At 54.6% G+C, this 17,006-nt stretch overlaps 1 protein-coding gene across 1 annotated transcript in view; it reads left to right on the top strand.

The window, feature by feature from the left end:
• Positions 1-3,361: 3,361 nt before the first annotated feature.
• Positions 3,362-17,006, top strand: part of LOC135976040 (fibroin heavy chain-like) — a 29,333-nt gene continuing 15,688 nt past the window's right edge. The window contains exons 1-3 of the mRNA XM_065570403.1: positions 3,362-3,395; positions 5,137-5,247; positions 5,974-6,108. Of these exons, the coding sequence (XP_065426475.1) occupies positions 3,362-3,395; positions 5,137-5,247; positions 5,974-6,108 (280 nt within the window). The remainder of the gene's footprint in view (positions 3,396-5,136; positions 5,248-5,973; positions 6,109-17,006) is intronic.

Genomic DNA, 17,006 nt, shown 5'->3' with positions numbered 1-17,006 from the left:
AGAAGGAATTGCTGCTTGCGTATTGCATGATGCAGCCATGTGGTGGGGAGTTCCGCTGGTTAACACCACCTGGAGGATTCTGTGGGGGGGCTGGGAAGGGAATGAAATCAAGGTGTGGCAGGAATGGACCATGTGGCCCGATATCCCGGCCCCTCCCTGCCATCCTGGATCAGACTATGAGCCCATTTAGCCCGGTATCCTGTCACTGCCCTATCCCCACCCCTCATTATTTGGTCCTGGCTCTAATTAATTGGATTGAAGGTCAGTCCAAGGTTCTCGTGATCTACGTAAGCATCCCAAGCGGTTGCCTCACCCACCATCATGTGGCAGGGAGTCCCGCGCATTAACAACCCTTAACAACCTCATAATTCTCCATGCCCCTGTCTTGGGCTCGGACCTCATCACATGGTGGGGAATCAGCAACAGATCTAGAAATGGTATCCCTGGCTATAGCAATCCCGTGGCTGATTCAGTGTCATGTAGCAAGGAGTTCCACAGGTTATCAGCTTAAATTCATGGCAGAAAGCAAGGCGAGCGTGCGATTTACCCCAGTATATGTCATTGGTGAGCCTGATGCTGGAAAATGGCATCCAGTTCAGGTGTGTGCCGTTTAAAGAGTTGGTGGCGATTCTGGAGAGGAGGCAGAGGGTTGGATAAAAATGCCTTCCTGCTTGTGAACTGTTTGGCTTCTGGAAATGCAGTGACCTGGGGTCCAGGGTCTATAGCCCTTGGTGGGGAGAAAACCCCGGGTATCAACATGCTCTTGCGTCTAGTGGAGCGCGGCCGAGCCAGGCCCAATGGCCGGACGTCGGGACGTCGGGACCGATTTGTAACCGCGAGGGACACTGGCCGTCGGACCCAGCTGCCAACGGCCGTGGCAGAGCTGGCTTCACATACGAGGCCCGGGCGATGCTCTGGCTAAGCCCAAATTCCTGTGTTCGAAGCCAGGGGGATGGAACGGCCTGTGATATCCCGGCACTGAGAGCAAATGGGCGAATTAGCCATAAAACTGCGCAGCTGGTTCAAATCATTTCATGAGTTTTCCAGCCAAAACCAGGCCGTTTCGGCAAAATTGCAACTTTTCACGGCAATATCGGGGATTGCTGTTAGTTTCTTACATGTTACATTCAGGGTGAGGCCTATTTAATTTGAGGTAGATAATGACATCGGCTATGTGATATAAAAAGAAATCTTTGCTTAGTGCATTTAGTATGTATAATATTTTAATATGAAAATAACGATATACATTTAACGTAATCTGTATATTTTCATATGTATATGGAACAATAATACATCTTTATATGTATTTACATGACAGATAATGCACATTTGTATATTTAATACAATGTATATACTTTGATATATGTACAGACTACATGTTTATAATTAAGACAATAAACGGTGGTATATTACATTTAATATTCTAGATATTTAGTATATGTAAGGATAATACATCCTTATAATTAAGATGATTGTATATTATATTCCATATAGATATTTAATGCAAGTAAAGACAATACATCTTTAGAATTAATATAATGGTTGCATATTTAATGTATGTAAAGATAATGCATCTTTATAGTTAATATAATAAATGGTATATTACCGTTAATAATATAGATATCTAATACATGGAAAGATAATACATATTTCTATTTAATAAAATAGTTGTATGTTGTATTTACTATTATACATAATACATGTAAAAATACATATTTCCATAGATTTAATATAACAAATATATTTATAATTAATCTCTGTATAATTTAATGTTCCTTACAAAGTTGTAACTATAATGTATATAATATTTAAGATGAAAGATAAATCTTTATAATTAATATATCTATTAACATACGTAAGGATAATACATCTTTGCATATAACAAAGATCTTTGTACATTTAATAATGTATATAATTAACATTTTAGTAAATAAAGATTCATCGATAATGGTTGTATATTTAATAGTCTATATGTAAATATCATACACTTTACCTATTATAGTTAAAATAGAGATAAATATATGTATATTTAATATGTACTTTGTATATTTTTTTAATATTTTAAAATTAAATATATATAAGGTTAACTAGTACACATTTATTCTATTCTAAAGTTGTATAATCTATCTATGCTAATATAGGGTTACCATATCTATTAAATAAAAAAAGAGGACCCTCCATGGGCCCTGGCCCCGCCCATTTCCCCAGTCCTGCCCCAACTCCGCCCCCTCCCACTCCCAGCCACGCGGAAAGGGCTGCCCGAACGCTACGGTTTGCCAGGCAGCCCCCAGACCCTGTGCCCCCGGCCGGCGCTTGCCCAGCGTCGCCGGAGCCCGGGAGGGGAAGTGCCCGGCTGGGGGCGCAGGGTCTGGAGGCAAGGGGGCTGCCTGAAGCCCATAGCGCTCAGGCAGCTCGGCTCTTAAACAGAGCCGAAGAGTCGGGGAGGAGCAGAGCCGCCATTTTCCCGGACATGTTCGGCTTTTTGGCAATTCCCCCCGCACGGGGGTTTGAGTGCCGAAAAGCCGGACATGTCCGGGGAAAAAAAGGACGTATGGTAACCCTATGCTAATATATCTTTAGATGTATTTAATATAACAGACTACATCATTGTATATTTAATATTATGTAACTATTTTTAATATATAGAACATCTTTACATGTTATATTTCATATAAACGCTCATATATACAAAGATGATTGTTAACGTATATGGGTAATCTATTAATATAATCTAAACAGTGAATGAATGCAAATGATTGTAAATATTTTTAGGATCCTGAATGAAAATTTTTCTCAATTTATATGGTGTGCTGGTCAGATAATCATGTGGCATGGAGTTCCAAAGGTGAACCAAGCTTTAAATTCATTGTCTTTCCATTGCTTTGTTCTCTTCTTGCAGAAGGCAAAGAAAAAGAACCCCCCATCTATTATTTTTCACATAATTGGCTTCAAAATCAGGCAATCTCATGATATTGGGGGGAGCCTGCCTCCGGATTTTGGGGTTGGCAAAGTCTGTGACAGTGGTGGTTTCATTCAACTCAGTTTCTGGGCAGTCGGGGAAACACCCCTCCGGCCCCCAGGCAGGCGCCGTGTAAACGCCCGCGGCCTAGCCTTGGGAGGACATTTTCAAAAGTTCAAGCTCGGCCAACAGCAAAAAGTCATCTGCCCCTGGAATCACGCTTCAAGTTGCCCCCAGTTTTCCCCCGCCCCACGGCTGTGTCTTGCAGCTCCGCCCCACCCTGGGGCAAGAACTACGCTACCCACAATTCTGCCGGGCTCCCAATCTTTTAAGCTGGCAGCTGTTGGGAAGGCAGATTATGAGATTAGCGTGTGTCTCTTCCCCCCCCCACTGCCCACCCCCATGCCGGGCACCGTGATGCCAAGGAAACGGAGAGGTAGGGACCCCCCCTCAGTGCCCCCAACCCGGCGCCTCTGGGATACCCCTCTGCCCCCCTCTGAGCTATCCCCAACTCCCCTACACCCGCCTCAGTGTGAGAGGTGGGGGGCCCCAGGGATGAGCCGTGTGTGGGGGTGAGCAGGCATCGTGGAGGGGGGGTATTTCTCCACAGGCATGAGGGGTTGGGCAATGTGCTGGCATGTTGTCGTGTCACAGAGGGCAAAGTTTGGGGTGGCCTACGGAGGAAGAGGTGCGTTTGTGTGTTGTGTAGGAGCTGTGTGGTAGGGGAGCGTGTGTATGAGTTGGGGCAGGGAGTGCGGGCTGTAGGGGTCAGAGGCAGGTGTGGAGGTGCGGGAGTTTGTGTGGGCTTGGATGGTAGAAGGTGGGGGTGGGATTTTGTGTAGTGTTGAGGAGTAGGATGGGAGAGGTGGGTTTGGAGGTGTGGGAGTTTGTGTGGGGTAGGATGGGAGAGAGGCGGGTGTGGAGGTGTGGGAGTTTGTGTGGGGTTGTGTAGTGTTATGGAGTAGGATGGGAGAGAGGTGGGTGTGCAGATGTGGGAGTTTGTGTAGTGTTGTGGGGTTGGATGGTAGAAAGGCGGGTGTGGAAGTGTGTGACTGTGTGTTGTGTAGTGTGGGGTTGGATAAGAGGGGGTGTGTTTGGAGGTGTGGAAGTTTGTGTAGTGTTGTGGAGTAGGATGGGAGAGAGGCGGGTGTGGAGGTGTGGGACTTTGTGTGGTCTTGAGTAGGCTTGTGGGGTTGGATGGGAGGGAGGCGTGTGTGGATGTGTGGGGTTGTGTCCATGGTGTGGGATTGGATGGGGGAGAGACAGGTGTGGAGATGTGGGTGTTGTGGATTTGTCTGGGTGAGGGGGTGTGTCTGTGTGTTGTGTTGTGTTGCATTGCATGGAGCGTGGCATGTGCGAAGGCGGGAGCGTTTCCGTGCTGTGTACAGTTGTGGGGCTGCATGGGAGAGTGGCAAGTGTTGAGGTGTGAAGGTTTGCGAGGCGGTGTGTGAGTTGCCTTGTTTGGGTACAATGGTGTGTGTGTGAGGGGGAGTTGGGCTGTATCCTCTGGGTAGGGGGGGATGAATTGGGGGGATGTGTGTGAGAGAGATCTAGGGGTGTGTGTGTGTGTGTGTGTGGAGGGTGGATGGGTTGTGCCTGTAGCAACTGGGACAGGCGGGTTTTGATCATTTGCCTGTTACGTTGAAGTTGTGGGGTGGTAGCGGAGAGGTGTGTGTTGAGGTGTTGCGGGGGGCTCAGAGTGTGAGTTGTGTTGTTTGAGGGCAAGGGGTTGGGTGTGTGTGTGAGAGAGAGAGCTGGGGGCCCGTGTGTGTGTGTGTGTGGTGGTGTCAGGCTTCGAGTATACCGAGAGGCAAGTCACGTAGTGTGTGTGTGTGTGTGTGTGTAACAGGGTTTGTGGGTGTGGGCGGGTGTACTTGGGCATAGCGGTGACTTGGTGTGTGTGTGTTGTGTCCGCTCACCCCACCGCTGGGTCCCCTCCCATGCTTCCCCCCCCAGAAATGTGTCCCACCTTGGGGTCCCCCAGGGGTGGCCCCAGAACCCCCCCCCCCACATGTCCTATGGCAGGGTGCCCCCTGGAAATACCTCCCCTGCCCAGCGGCTCCCCTCCTCCTTGGAGCTCTGCACTCCCCATCTTTGTGTGGGGGGGCCCCGGAAACCACCCCCGCTGCATGCACCCGGCCCCCTGCCTAGCCTGACCCCCATCTGCCCCCCACCAGAGGCCCAGGCCGCCCTGCGCCTCATGGAGGAGACGCCAGACCAGAGCTTCCGGCAGAAGGCCCAGACGCTACTTAGCATCTTCCAGAGCCAGCTCTTCCAGGCCCTGCTGGGTAGGTGCTGGCCTGGGGGCGGGGCTGTCAAGAGAGGGGCGGGGCTTAGGGACTGTGGGTGGGTCTGACGGAAGGGGTGGGATTTGAGGAAGGGGTAGTAGTTTAGGGACTGTGTGGGGAGGCGTTTAAGGATGGGGGAGGGACTGTGTGGGGAGGGGTTCATAGAGCAGGGGGTGGGGCTTAGGGGCTGTAAAGGGGAGGGGCTTAAACAGCAAGGGCGGGGCTCGGGGCTTGGGGGCGGGGCATAAAGTGTGGGGCGGCGCTTGATGCCCACCCTAACCGGCTGGCCTAGCTTAGCTGAGCAGTCATCCGGCCTTCGAGGCTGTGGGGTGACCCCCCAGGTGTGGGCAGCGGAGGCTGCCGTGGGGCTAGGCGGAGGGGGAGGAGGGGGTGTGCGGCGGCCTGGGGCCCAGGGCTATAATTAGGGTTTAAATCTGGGCTAATTAGCTCTGCCCTGGGAGGAGGCCGAGGGCGGGCCGGCCGGCCGGCCTCTAAGGAGCTTTCAGAGAAAGTGGCTCGGCTCAGCGGGCAGCCGTGGGCTGGGTACGGCTTAGCCAGCCGGATCGGCGCACCGGGCCCCTCTACCCCGGTATCCTGCCCCCGGCCTGGCCTCTCCGAGCAGGGGGCGCTGTGACGGGGAACGGGGGCGGGGTGGCGTTTGGGGCAGAAGTGCTTGAAAACCTCCCGACCCCGGGGCGGTAAATTCCGGGTGTCTTCCCTCCCCAGACATCCAGGAGGTCTACGAAGCGACGGTGACGGATACGCAGCCCCTGACTGCGCGCAGGGCGCGGGCCAAGGTAAACACAGCGTCAAGGGGTCCTGTCTGTCCCCGGCGGCAGCTGGCCGCCCAGCCATCCGTCGGTTTGTCCTTCTATCCATCCCCGTACACAGCTATCCATCCGTCCGTCCGTCCGTCCATCCCCATACACAGACATCCATCTGTCCATCCACCCACCCCTGTACACGGCTCTCCATCCGTCCATCCATCCCCGTATACAGACATCCACCCACCCCCATACACAGCTATCCATCCATCCACCCATCCCCCATATACAGCTATCTGTCCGTCCCTCCACCCACCCCCGTACACAGCAATCCATCCATCCATCCATCCATCCATCCATCCGTCTGCCCCATATACAGCTCTCCTTCTGTCCATCCGCATACACAGGTCTCCATCCATCCCTCCATCCCTCCATCTGCATACACAGCCATCTACCCATCCCCATCCCCATACACATCTATCCTTCCATCCATCCATCCATAGCTCTCCATCTGTCTACCCATCCCCCATACACAGCTATCTGTCCGTCCATCCCCATATGCATCTGTCCATCCCCATACACAGCTGTCAGTCCATCTGTCGCCATACACAGCTCTCAGTCCGGCCTCCATCCATCCATCCCTCCCCATCTATCTGTCTGGCCATCCATCCCCATACACAACTTTCCATCCAGCCATCCCTGTATGCAGCTGTCCATCCCCAGCTATCCGTCCAGCTATCCATCCCCACACAAAGATATCCATCCATCCATCCAACCCCATACACAGCTATCCATGTATCCATCCATCCCCACACACAGCTATCCATGTATCCATCCATCCCCATACACAGCTATCCATCTATCCATCCATCCATCTATCCATCCATCCATCCCCACACACAGCTATCCATCTATCCATCCATCCATCCATCTATCCATCCATCCATCCCCACACACAGCTATCCATCCATCCATCCATCCATCCAACCCCATACACAGCTATCCATGTATCCATCCATCCCCACACACAGCTATCCATCCATCCATCCATCCATCCCCACACACAGCTATCCATCCATCCATCCATCCATCCATCTATCCATCCATCCATCCATCTATCCATCCATCCATCCCCACACACAGCTATCCATCCATCTATCCATCCATCCATCCCCACACACAGCTATCCATCCATCCATCCATCCATCCCCACACACAGCCATCCATCCATCCATCCATCCCCACACACAGCCATCCATGTATCCATCCATCCCCATACACAGCTATCAATCCATCCATCCATGTATCCATCCATCCCCACACACAGCTATCAATCCATCCATCCATCCATCCATCCATCCAACCCCATACACAGCTATCCATGTATCCATCCATCCATCCATCCATCCCCACACACAGCCATCCATCCATCCATCCATCCCCACACACAGCCATCCATGTATCCATCCATCCCCATACACAGCTATCAATCCATCCATCCATGTATCCATCCATCCCCACACACAGCTATCAATCCATCCATCCATCCATCCATCCATCCAACCCCATACACAGCTATCCATGTATCCATCCATCCATCCATCCATCCATCCATCCCCACACACAGCTATCCATCCATCCATCCATCCATCCATCCATCCATCCATCCCCACACACAGCTATCCATCCATCCATCCATCCATCTATCCATCCATCCATCTATCCATCCATCCATCCCCACACACAGCTATCCATCCATCTATCCATCCATCCATCCCCCCACACAGCTATCCATCCATCCATCCATCCATCCATCCATCCATCCATCCCCACACACAGCCATCCATCCATCCATCCATCCCCACACACAGCCATCCATGTATCCATCCATCCCCATACACAGCTATCAATCCATCCATCCATGTATCCATCCATCCCCACACACAGCTATCAATCCATCCATCCATCCATCCATCCAACCCCATACACAGCTATCCATGTATCCATCCATCCATCCATCCATCCATCCCCACACACAGCTATCCATCCATCCATCCATCCATCCATCCATCCCCACACACAGCTATCCATCCATCCATCCATCCCCACACACAGCTATCCATCCATCCATCCATCCATCCCCACACACAGCTATCCATCCATCCATCCATCCATCCATCCATCCTCATATGCAGCTGCCCAGCTGTCTGTCTGGCTATGCATCCATCTGTCCATCCCCATACACAGCTGTCCATTTGTCTGCCCCCATACGTGTCCATCCGTCCATCCCCATACGCAGTTGTCGATCCATCCATCCACATGCACAGTTGTCTGTCCATCCAACCATGCATCCATCTGTCCCTGTACACAGCTGTCCTTCCATCAAGCCCCATGGACAGCTGTCAGTCTGGCCGTTCGTCCATCCATCCACACCCACTCACAGATATCCATCTGTCCATCCTAAGCTATGCATCCGTCCATCCCCATACTTAACTATCCGTCCCCATACACAGCTGTCCGGCCGTCTGTCTGGCCGTCCATCCATCCCAATAGCTATCCATCCATCCCCACACACAGCTATCCATCCATCCTCATATGCAGCTCTCCATCCATCCGCCCATCCATCCATCCCCATACACAGCTGTCCGTCCATCCCCATAACAACTATCCATCCGTCTGTCCATCGCGCCCCATTCACAGCTGTCCATCTGTCCACCCATCCATCCGTCTGTCCATCCCCATGCCCAGCTATCTGTCCGCTTATCCATCCATCCCCATACACAGCTATCCGTCCATCTGTCCATCCCAATAGTCAGCTGTCAGTCCGTTTGTCCTTCCGTCCATCCCCATATGCAGTTGTCCATTGGTCCATCCATCCCCGTACGTGTCTGTCCATCAGTCTGGCCATCCATCCATCCATCCCCATACACAGCGGTCCGTCTGTCCGTCCATCCATCCATCCATCCCCATACACAGCTATCCGTCCATCCATCCATCCATCCATCCCCATACACAGCTATCCGTCCATCCATCCATCCATCCCATACACAGCTATCCGTCTATCCATCCATCCATCCCCATACACAGCTATCCATTCCATCCATCCATCCATCCATCCCCATACACAGCTATCCGTCCATCCATCCATCCATCCATCCATCCATCCATCCCCATACACAGCTATCCATCTATCCATCCATCCATCCCCATACACAGCTATCCGTCCATCCATCCATCCGTCCATCCATCCCATACTCAGAAATCTGTCTGGCTGTCTATGGATTAGAAAAGAAGGGCGCAGGGGGTTAAGGACCCGGAATGGGCTCACTTGCAGTGGGAATGACTCAGGGCTCCTGGGTTTACTCCCCGACCCCTGAAAAAATTCTCCCTAGCTCCGCCCTAGGGCCAGCCCCGCCTGCCAGGGGAGAGCGCCCCCTGCTGCCCTGCCCCGCTCCCTGCCCCACAGCGCCCCCTAGCGCCCCCTAGGGCCAGCCCCGCCTGCCAGGGGAGAGCGCCCCCTGCTGAGCCCCCCCCCTCCCTGCCCCACAGCGCCCCCTAGGGCCAGCCCCGCCTGCCAGGGGAGAGCGCCCCCTGCTGAGCCCTCTGCCCCGCTCCCTGCCCCTAGCGCCCCCTGGGCCAGCCCCGCCTGCTAGGGGAGAGCGCCCCCTGCTGCCCCCGCCCCGCTCCCTGCCCCACAGCGCCCCCTGGGGTCACCCTCAGCATTGGCATCAGTTCTGGGATGCACTAAAGGGGGTAGGAGTGGGATGATATGGGTGGTCTGTACCATTGGGGGGGCAGTTCTGGGGTGGAAGATACCAATTGGAGTGTGGGAAGGAATTCACCTAGAAGGAACATTTCTGTCCCTAATCCTCCCCCTGCCCCTGCCCCATTTCCCATGGTGCCGTGAGGTGTGGGGCAGGAGCAGTTGGATCCCATTAGATTGTGATTAAAACAATTTGTGGTGTGGGGGGAGCGGTGGGGGTCCTCTGGGAGGATGACGTTAATTGAATGATGTGATGGTGATTAATCTTAGCCTCGCCCTATGGGGAGAGAGACGGGGGAGGAGTGTGGGGATAGGACATGGGCCTGTCCCCTCTAGGGGGCGCTGGCCCCAGGGCGGGGGACTGGCTGGCTCAGGGGGGCGGGGAATGGGGCAGGGGCCTGTCCCCTCTAGGGGGCGCTAGAAGTCGGTGACGTCTCCAGCGGGCCGTGTATCGGTGTGAGATGTGTGGGTGTGAGATGGTTTGTGGGGTAGTGCAGGGGATTTCTCGCTCTCTGGTCTCTTTGTCGCATACACCCCGTCTGGCACACCCCTTGGCTCTCTGGCTGGCTCTTACACACACAGATTGTGCCTCTCGGGTTCACACCCACACGGATTCTCTCTCACATACACACCCCGATTCTGTCCATCTCATAGCCTTACTGATTGTGTGTCTCTCTCTTTTACACACATACACACACACACACACTGCTTGTGTCTCTGTCTCACAAACACACACTGTGTCTATCTTACACACCCATCTGCACTGATTTTGTCTCTCACAAACACACACTGATTTTGTCTGTTTCACAAACATTCAGATTGTCTCTATCTCACACACACACACAGACACACTGCTTGTACCTGTGTCTCTCTTACATGCCCATTGATTGTGTCTCTCTTATACACACGTAGTGTGTCTCACACCTACATTGTGTCTCTTACACACATAGATTGTGTCTCTGTTTCACACCCGGGCTGATTGTGCGTGTGTCTCTATCTTTCTCTCTCACACACACTAATGTGTCCCTTTCTCAAACACACACTGATTGTGCTTCTCACACACCCATCCACACTGATTTTCTCTCTCACATACACTGATTTTCTCATACGCACACAGATTTTGTCTGTTTCACAAACACTCATTGATTCTCTCTCTCTCTCTCTCTCTCTCTCTCTCTCTCTCTCACACACACACACACACACACACACACACACACACACACACACACACTGCTTGTGTCTCTCTTTTACACACCCACCGATGTGTCTCTCTTATACACACATTGTGTGTCTCACACCTACATTGAGTGTGTCTCTTACACACAACTGATTGTGTATCTTTCACATCCAGGCTGATTGTGTTTCTCTTACACACCCATCCACACTGATTTTCTTTCTCAAACACATACCGAATTTTCTCTCTCATAGGCACACTGATTTTGTCTGTTGCACAAACACTGATTGTCTCTTTCTCTCTCACCTCCCCACTGCTTGTGTGTGTCTCACACACACACCGATTGTGTCTGTTTTACACACATTGTGTGTCTCACAGCTACATTGATTGTGTCTCTCTCTTACACACACAGATGATGTCTCTGTTTCACACCCAGGCTGATTCTCTCTCTCTCTCTCTCTCTCTGTCTGTCTCGTTCTCACTCACTGATTGTGTCTCTGTGTCACAAATACACACTGATTGTGTCTCTCTTACACACCCATGCACACGGATTGTCGCTCTTTCACACACACTACTTGTGTGTGTGTGTGTGTGTGTCTCTCTCTCTCTCTCTCTCTCACACACACACACACACACACACACACACACGTGTATCTATCACCAGTCCAGCCCCTCCCGGCACGCAGGGGGTTAACCCTCCCCGCCCCCCGTGCACCGATCAGGCCCCCCCACGCTCTGACTCGCTGCCAGGATCCGGCTGGGCCCGGCCCTACCCGCTGCTCTCCGGCTCCCCCGGCCCCGCTCCCCCCACGGCCCCATGGATCCCCCCAGCTCGGCGTAGGCTCCCCCCGTCTGTCCTTCACCGCTCCGCCCCACTCTCCAGGAGAGCTCCCTCCAGCCCATCTTCCTCGGCTCCTGCCCCAGTCCTCCGCCCGCTGCCTTCTTCCTTCCCTCCTTCCTTCCACCATCCTTCCTTCCTTCCACCCCCTATTCCTCCGCCTGCTGCCTTCTCCTTCCCTCCTTCCTTCCACCATCCCTCCCTCCTTCCTTCCACCCCCTATTCCTCCGCCTGCTGCCTTCTCCCTTCCCTCCTTCCTTCCACCATCCCTCCTTCCTTCCTTCCACCCCTATTCCTCCACCGCTGCCTTCTTCCTTCCCTCCTTCCTTCCACCATCCTTCCTTCCTTCCACCCGCTATTCCTCCGCCTGCTGCTTTCTCCCTTCCCTCCTTCCTTCCACCATCCCTCCTTCCTCCTTCCACCCCTATTCCTCCGCCCGCTGCCCCCTTCCATCATCCTTCCTTCCTTCCTTCCACCCCTATTCCTCCGCCCGCTGCCTCCTTCATCCCCCTTTCTTCCACTATCCCTCCTTCCTTCCTTCCCTCCTTCCACCCCTATTCCTCCGCCTGCTGCCTCCTTCCATCCCTCCTTCCTTCCACCATCCCTCCTTCCTTCCTTCCTTCCACCCCCTATTCCTCCGCCCGCTGCCTTCTTCCATCCCCCTTCCTTCCACCATCCTTCCTTCCTTCCTTCCACCCCTATTCCTCTCCGCCCGCTGCCTCCTTCCATCCCCCTTCCTTCCACCCCTATTCCTCGGCCTGCTGCCTTCTTCCATCCCCCTTCCTTCCACCATCCCTCCTTCCTTCCTTCCTTCCTTCCACCCCTATTCCTCCGCCCGCTGCCTCCTTCCATCCCCCTTCCTTCCACCATCCTTCTATCCTTCCTTCCTTCCACCCCTATTCCTCCGCCCGCTGCCTCCTTCCATCCCCCTTCCTTCCACTATCCCTCCTTCCTTCCTTCCTTCCTTCCACCCCCTAGTCCTCCGCCCGCTGCCTCCTTCCATCCCCCTTCCTTCCACCATCCTTCTATCCTTCCTTCCTTCCTTCCACCCCCTATTCCTCCGCCCGCTGCCTCCTTCCATCCCCCTTCCTTCCACTATCCCTCCTTCCTTCCTTCCTTCCTTCCACCCCCTATTCCTCCGCCTGCTGCCTTCTCCCTTCCCTCCTTCCTTCCACCATCCCTCCTTCCTTCCTTCACCCCCTATTCCTCCGCCCACTGCCTCCTTCCATCCTCCTTCCTTCCACCATCCCTCCTTCCTTCCTTCCACCCCCTATTCCTCCGCCCGCTGCCTCCTTCCATCCCCCTTCCTTCCACCATCCTTCCTTCCTTCCACCCTATTCCTCCACCTGCTGCCTCCTTCCATCCCTCCTTCCTTCCACCATCCCTCCTTCCTTCCTTCCTTCCTTCCTTCCTTCCTTCCACCCCTATTCCTCCGCCTGCTGCATCCTTCCATCCCCCTTCCTTCCACCATTCCTCCTTCCTTCCTTCCTTCCACCCCCTATTCCTCCACCCGCTGCATCCCTCCTTCCTTCCTTCCTTCCACCCCCTATTCCTCTGCCTGCTGCCTTCTTCCTTCCCTCCTTCCTTCCACCATCCCTCCTTCCTTCCTTCCTTCCACCCCTATTCCTCCGCCCGCTGCCTCCTTCCATCCCCCTTCCTCCCACCATCCCTCCTTCCTTCCACCCCCTATTCCTCCGCCTGCTGCCTTCTCCCTTCCCTCCTTCCTTCCTTCCACCCCTATTCCTCCGCCTGCTGCCTCCTTCCATCCCTCTTCCTTCCTTCCTTCCTTCCTTCCTTCCTTCCTTCCTTCCTTCCACCCCCTATTCCTCCGCCCGCTGCCTCCTTCCATCCCCCTTCCTTCCACCATCCCTCCTTCCTTCCTTCCTTCCTTCCTTCCTTCCACCCCTATTCCTCCGCCCGCTGCCTCCTTCCATCCCCCTTCCTTCCACCATCCCTCCTTCCTTCCTTCCTTCCTTCCACCCCAATTCCTCCACCTGCTGCCGCCTTCCAGTCCCCCTTCCTTCCACCATCCCTCCTTCCTTCCACCCCTATTCCTCCGCCCACTGCCTCCTTCCATCCCCCTTCCTTCCACCATCCTTCTTCCTTCCTTCCTTCCTTCCTTCCTTCCTTCCACCCCTATTCCTCCGCCTGCTGCCGCCTTCCATCCCCCTTCCTTCCACCATCCCTCCTTCCTTCCTTCCTTCCTTCCACCCCTATTCTTCCGCCCGCTGCCTCCTTCCATCCCTCCTTCCTTCCACCATCCCTCCTTCCTTCCTTCCTTCCACCCCTATTCCTCCGCCTGCTGCATCCTTCCATCCCCCTTCCTTCCATCATCCCTCCTTCCTTCCTTCCTTCCTTCCTTCCTTCCTTCCTTCCACCCCCTATTCCTCCGCCTGCTGCCTTCTTCCATCCCCCTTCCTTCCACCATCCCTCCTTCCTTCCTTCCACCCCTATTCCTCCGCCCGCTGCCTCCTTCCATCCCCCTTCCTTCCACCATCCCTCCTTCCTTCCTACCACCCCCTATTCCTCCACCCACTGCCTCCTTCCATCCCCCTTCCTTCCACCATCCCTCCTTCCTTCCTTCCTTCCTTCCACCCCCTAGTCCTCCGCCCGCTGCCTCCTTCCATCCCCCTTCCTTCCACCATCCCTCCTTCCTTCCTACCACCCCCTATTCCTCCGCCCGCTGCCTACTTCCATCCCCCTTCCTTCCACCATCCTTCCTTCCTTCCTTCCTTCCTTCCTTCCTTCCTTCCTTCCTTCCACCCCCTATTCCTCCACTTGCTGCCTTCTTCCATCCCTACTTCCTTCCACCATCCCTCCTTCCTTCCTTCCACCCCCTATTCCTCCGCCTGCTGCCTTCTTCCTTCCCCCTTCCTTCCACCATCCCTCCTTCCTTCCTTCCTTCCACGTCCCATTCCTCCGCCTGCTGCCTCCTTCCATCCTCCTTCCTTCCACCATCCCTCCTTCCTTCCTTCCTTCCTTCCACCCCCTATTCCTCCGCCCGCTGCCTTCTTCCATCCCTACTTCCTTCCACCATCCCTCCTTCCTTCCTTCCACCCCTATTCCTCCGCATGCTGCCTTCTTCCATCCCCCTTCCTTCCACCATCCCTCCTTCCTTCCTTCCACGTCCCATTCCTCCGCCCGCTGCCTCCTTCCATCCCCCTTCCTTCCACCATCCCTCCTTCCTTCCTTCCACCCCTATTCCTCCGCCTGCTGCCTCCTTCCATCCCCCTTCATTCCACCATCCCTCCTTCCTTCCTTCCTTCCACCCCCTATTCCTCCGCCCGCTCCCTTCTTCCATCCCTTGTTCCTTCCACCATCCCTCCTTCCTTTCTTCCTTCCATCCCCTATTCCTCCGACCGCTGCCTTCTTCCATCCCTACTTCCTTCCACCATCCCTCCTTCCTTCCTTCCTTCCACCCCCTATTCCTCCGCCCGCTGCCTCCTTCCATCCCCCTTCCTTCCACCATCCCTCCTGCCTTCCTTCCACTCCCTATTCCTCACCCACTGCCGCCTTCCATCCCTTGTTCCTTCCACCATCCCTCCTTCCTTCCTACCACCCCCTATTCCTCCGCCCGCTGCCTCCTTCCATCCCTCCTTCCTTCCACCATCCCTCCTTCCTTCCTTCCTTCCACTCCCTATTCCTCCACCCACTGCCGCCTTCCATCCCTTGTTCCTTCCACCATCCTTCCTTCCTTCCTTCCATCCCTATTCCTCCACCCACTGCCGCCTTCCATCCCTTGTTCCTTCCACCATCCTTCCTTCCTTCCTTCCTTCCTTCCTTCCTTCCTTCCTTCCTTCCACCCCCTATTCCTCCGCCTGCTGTCTCCTTCCATCCCCCTTCCTTCCACCATCCCTCCTTCCTTCCTTCCCTCCTTCCTTCCACCATCCCTCCTTCCTTCCTTCCTTCCTTCCTTCCTTCCTTCCTTCCACCCCTATTCCTCCGCCCGCTGCCTCCTTCCATCCCTCCTTCCTTCCACCATCCCTCCTTCCTTCCTTCCTTCCTTCCTTCCACCCCTATTCCTCCGCCTGCTGCCCCCTTCCATCCCCCTTCCTTCCACCATCCCTCCTTCCTTCCTTCCTTCCTTCCTTCCTTCCTTCCACCCCTATTCCTCAGCCTGCTGCCCCCTTCCATCCTCCTTCCTTCCACCATCCCTCCTTCCTTCCACCCCTATTCCTCCGCCCGCTGCCTCCTTCCATCCCTCCTTCCTTCCTTCCTTCCACCCCTATTCCTCCGCCCGCTGCCTTCTTCCTTCCCTCCTTCCTTCCACCATCCCTCCTTCCTTCCTTCCTTCCACCCCCTATTCCTCCGCCCGCTGCCCCCTTCCATCCCCCTTCCTTCCACCATCCCTCCTTCCTTCCTTCCACCCCTATTCCTCCGCCCGCTGCCCCTTCCATCCCCCTTCCTTCCACCATCCCTCCTTCCATCCTTCCTTCCACCCCCTATCTTCCTCCGCCCGCTGCCTTCTTCCTTCCCTCCTTCCTTCCACCATCCCTCCTTCCTTCCTTCCTTCTACCCCTATTCCTCCGCCCACTGCCTCCTTCCATTCCCCTTCCTTCCGCCATCCCTCCTTCCTTCCTTCCACCCCCTATTCCTCCGCCCACTGCCTCCTTCCATTCCCCTTCCTTCCACCATCCCTCCTTCCTTCCTTCCTTCCACCCCCTATTCCTCCGCCCGCTGCCTTCTTCCTTCCCTCCTTCCTTCCACCATCCCTCCTTCCTTCCTTCCTTCTACCCCTATTCCTCCGCCCGCTGCCTTCTTCCTTCCCTCCTTCCTTCCACCATCCCTCCTTCCTTCCTTCCTTCTACCCCTATTCCTCCGCCCACTGCCTCCTTCCATCCCCCTTCCTTTCCACCATCCCTCCTTCCTTCCTTCCACCCCCTATTCCTCCGCCCGCTACCTCCTTCCATCCCCCTTTCTTCCACCATCCCTCCTTCCTTCCTTCCTTCCACCCCCTATTCCTCCACCTGCTGCCTCCTTCCACCCCCTATTCCTCCGCCCGCTCCCTTCTTCCATCCCTCGTTTCTTCCACCCTCCCTCCATCCTTCCACCCCGTATTCCTCCACACGTGGCCTTCCTTCATCCCTTCTTCCTTCCCCTGTCTATTCATCCACACACCGCGTTCTTCCATCCCTCCTTCCTTCCACCATCCCTCCTTCCTTCCTTCCTTCCTTCCTTCCTTCCTTCCACCCTCTATTCCTCCGCCTGCTGCCTCCTTCC

Source organism: Chrysemys picta, chromosome 16 (genome assembly GCF_011386835.1).
Source record: "Chrysemys picta bellii isolate R12L10 chromosome 16, ASM1138683v2, whole genome shotgun sequence".
NCBI lineage: Eukaryota > Metazoa > Chordata > Testudines > Emydidae > Chrysemys > Chrysemys picta.
The sequence above is the reverse complement of the archived record's forward strand: the minus strand, read 5'-3'. Positions and strand labels throughout refer to the sequence as shown.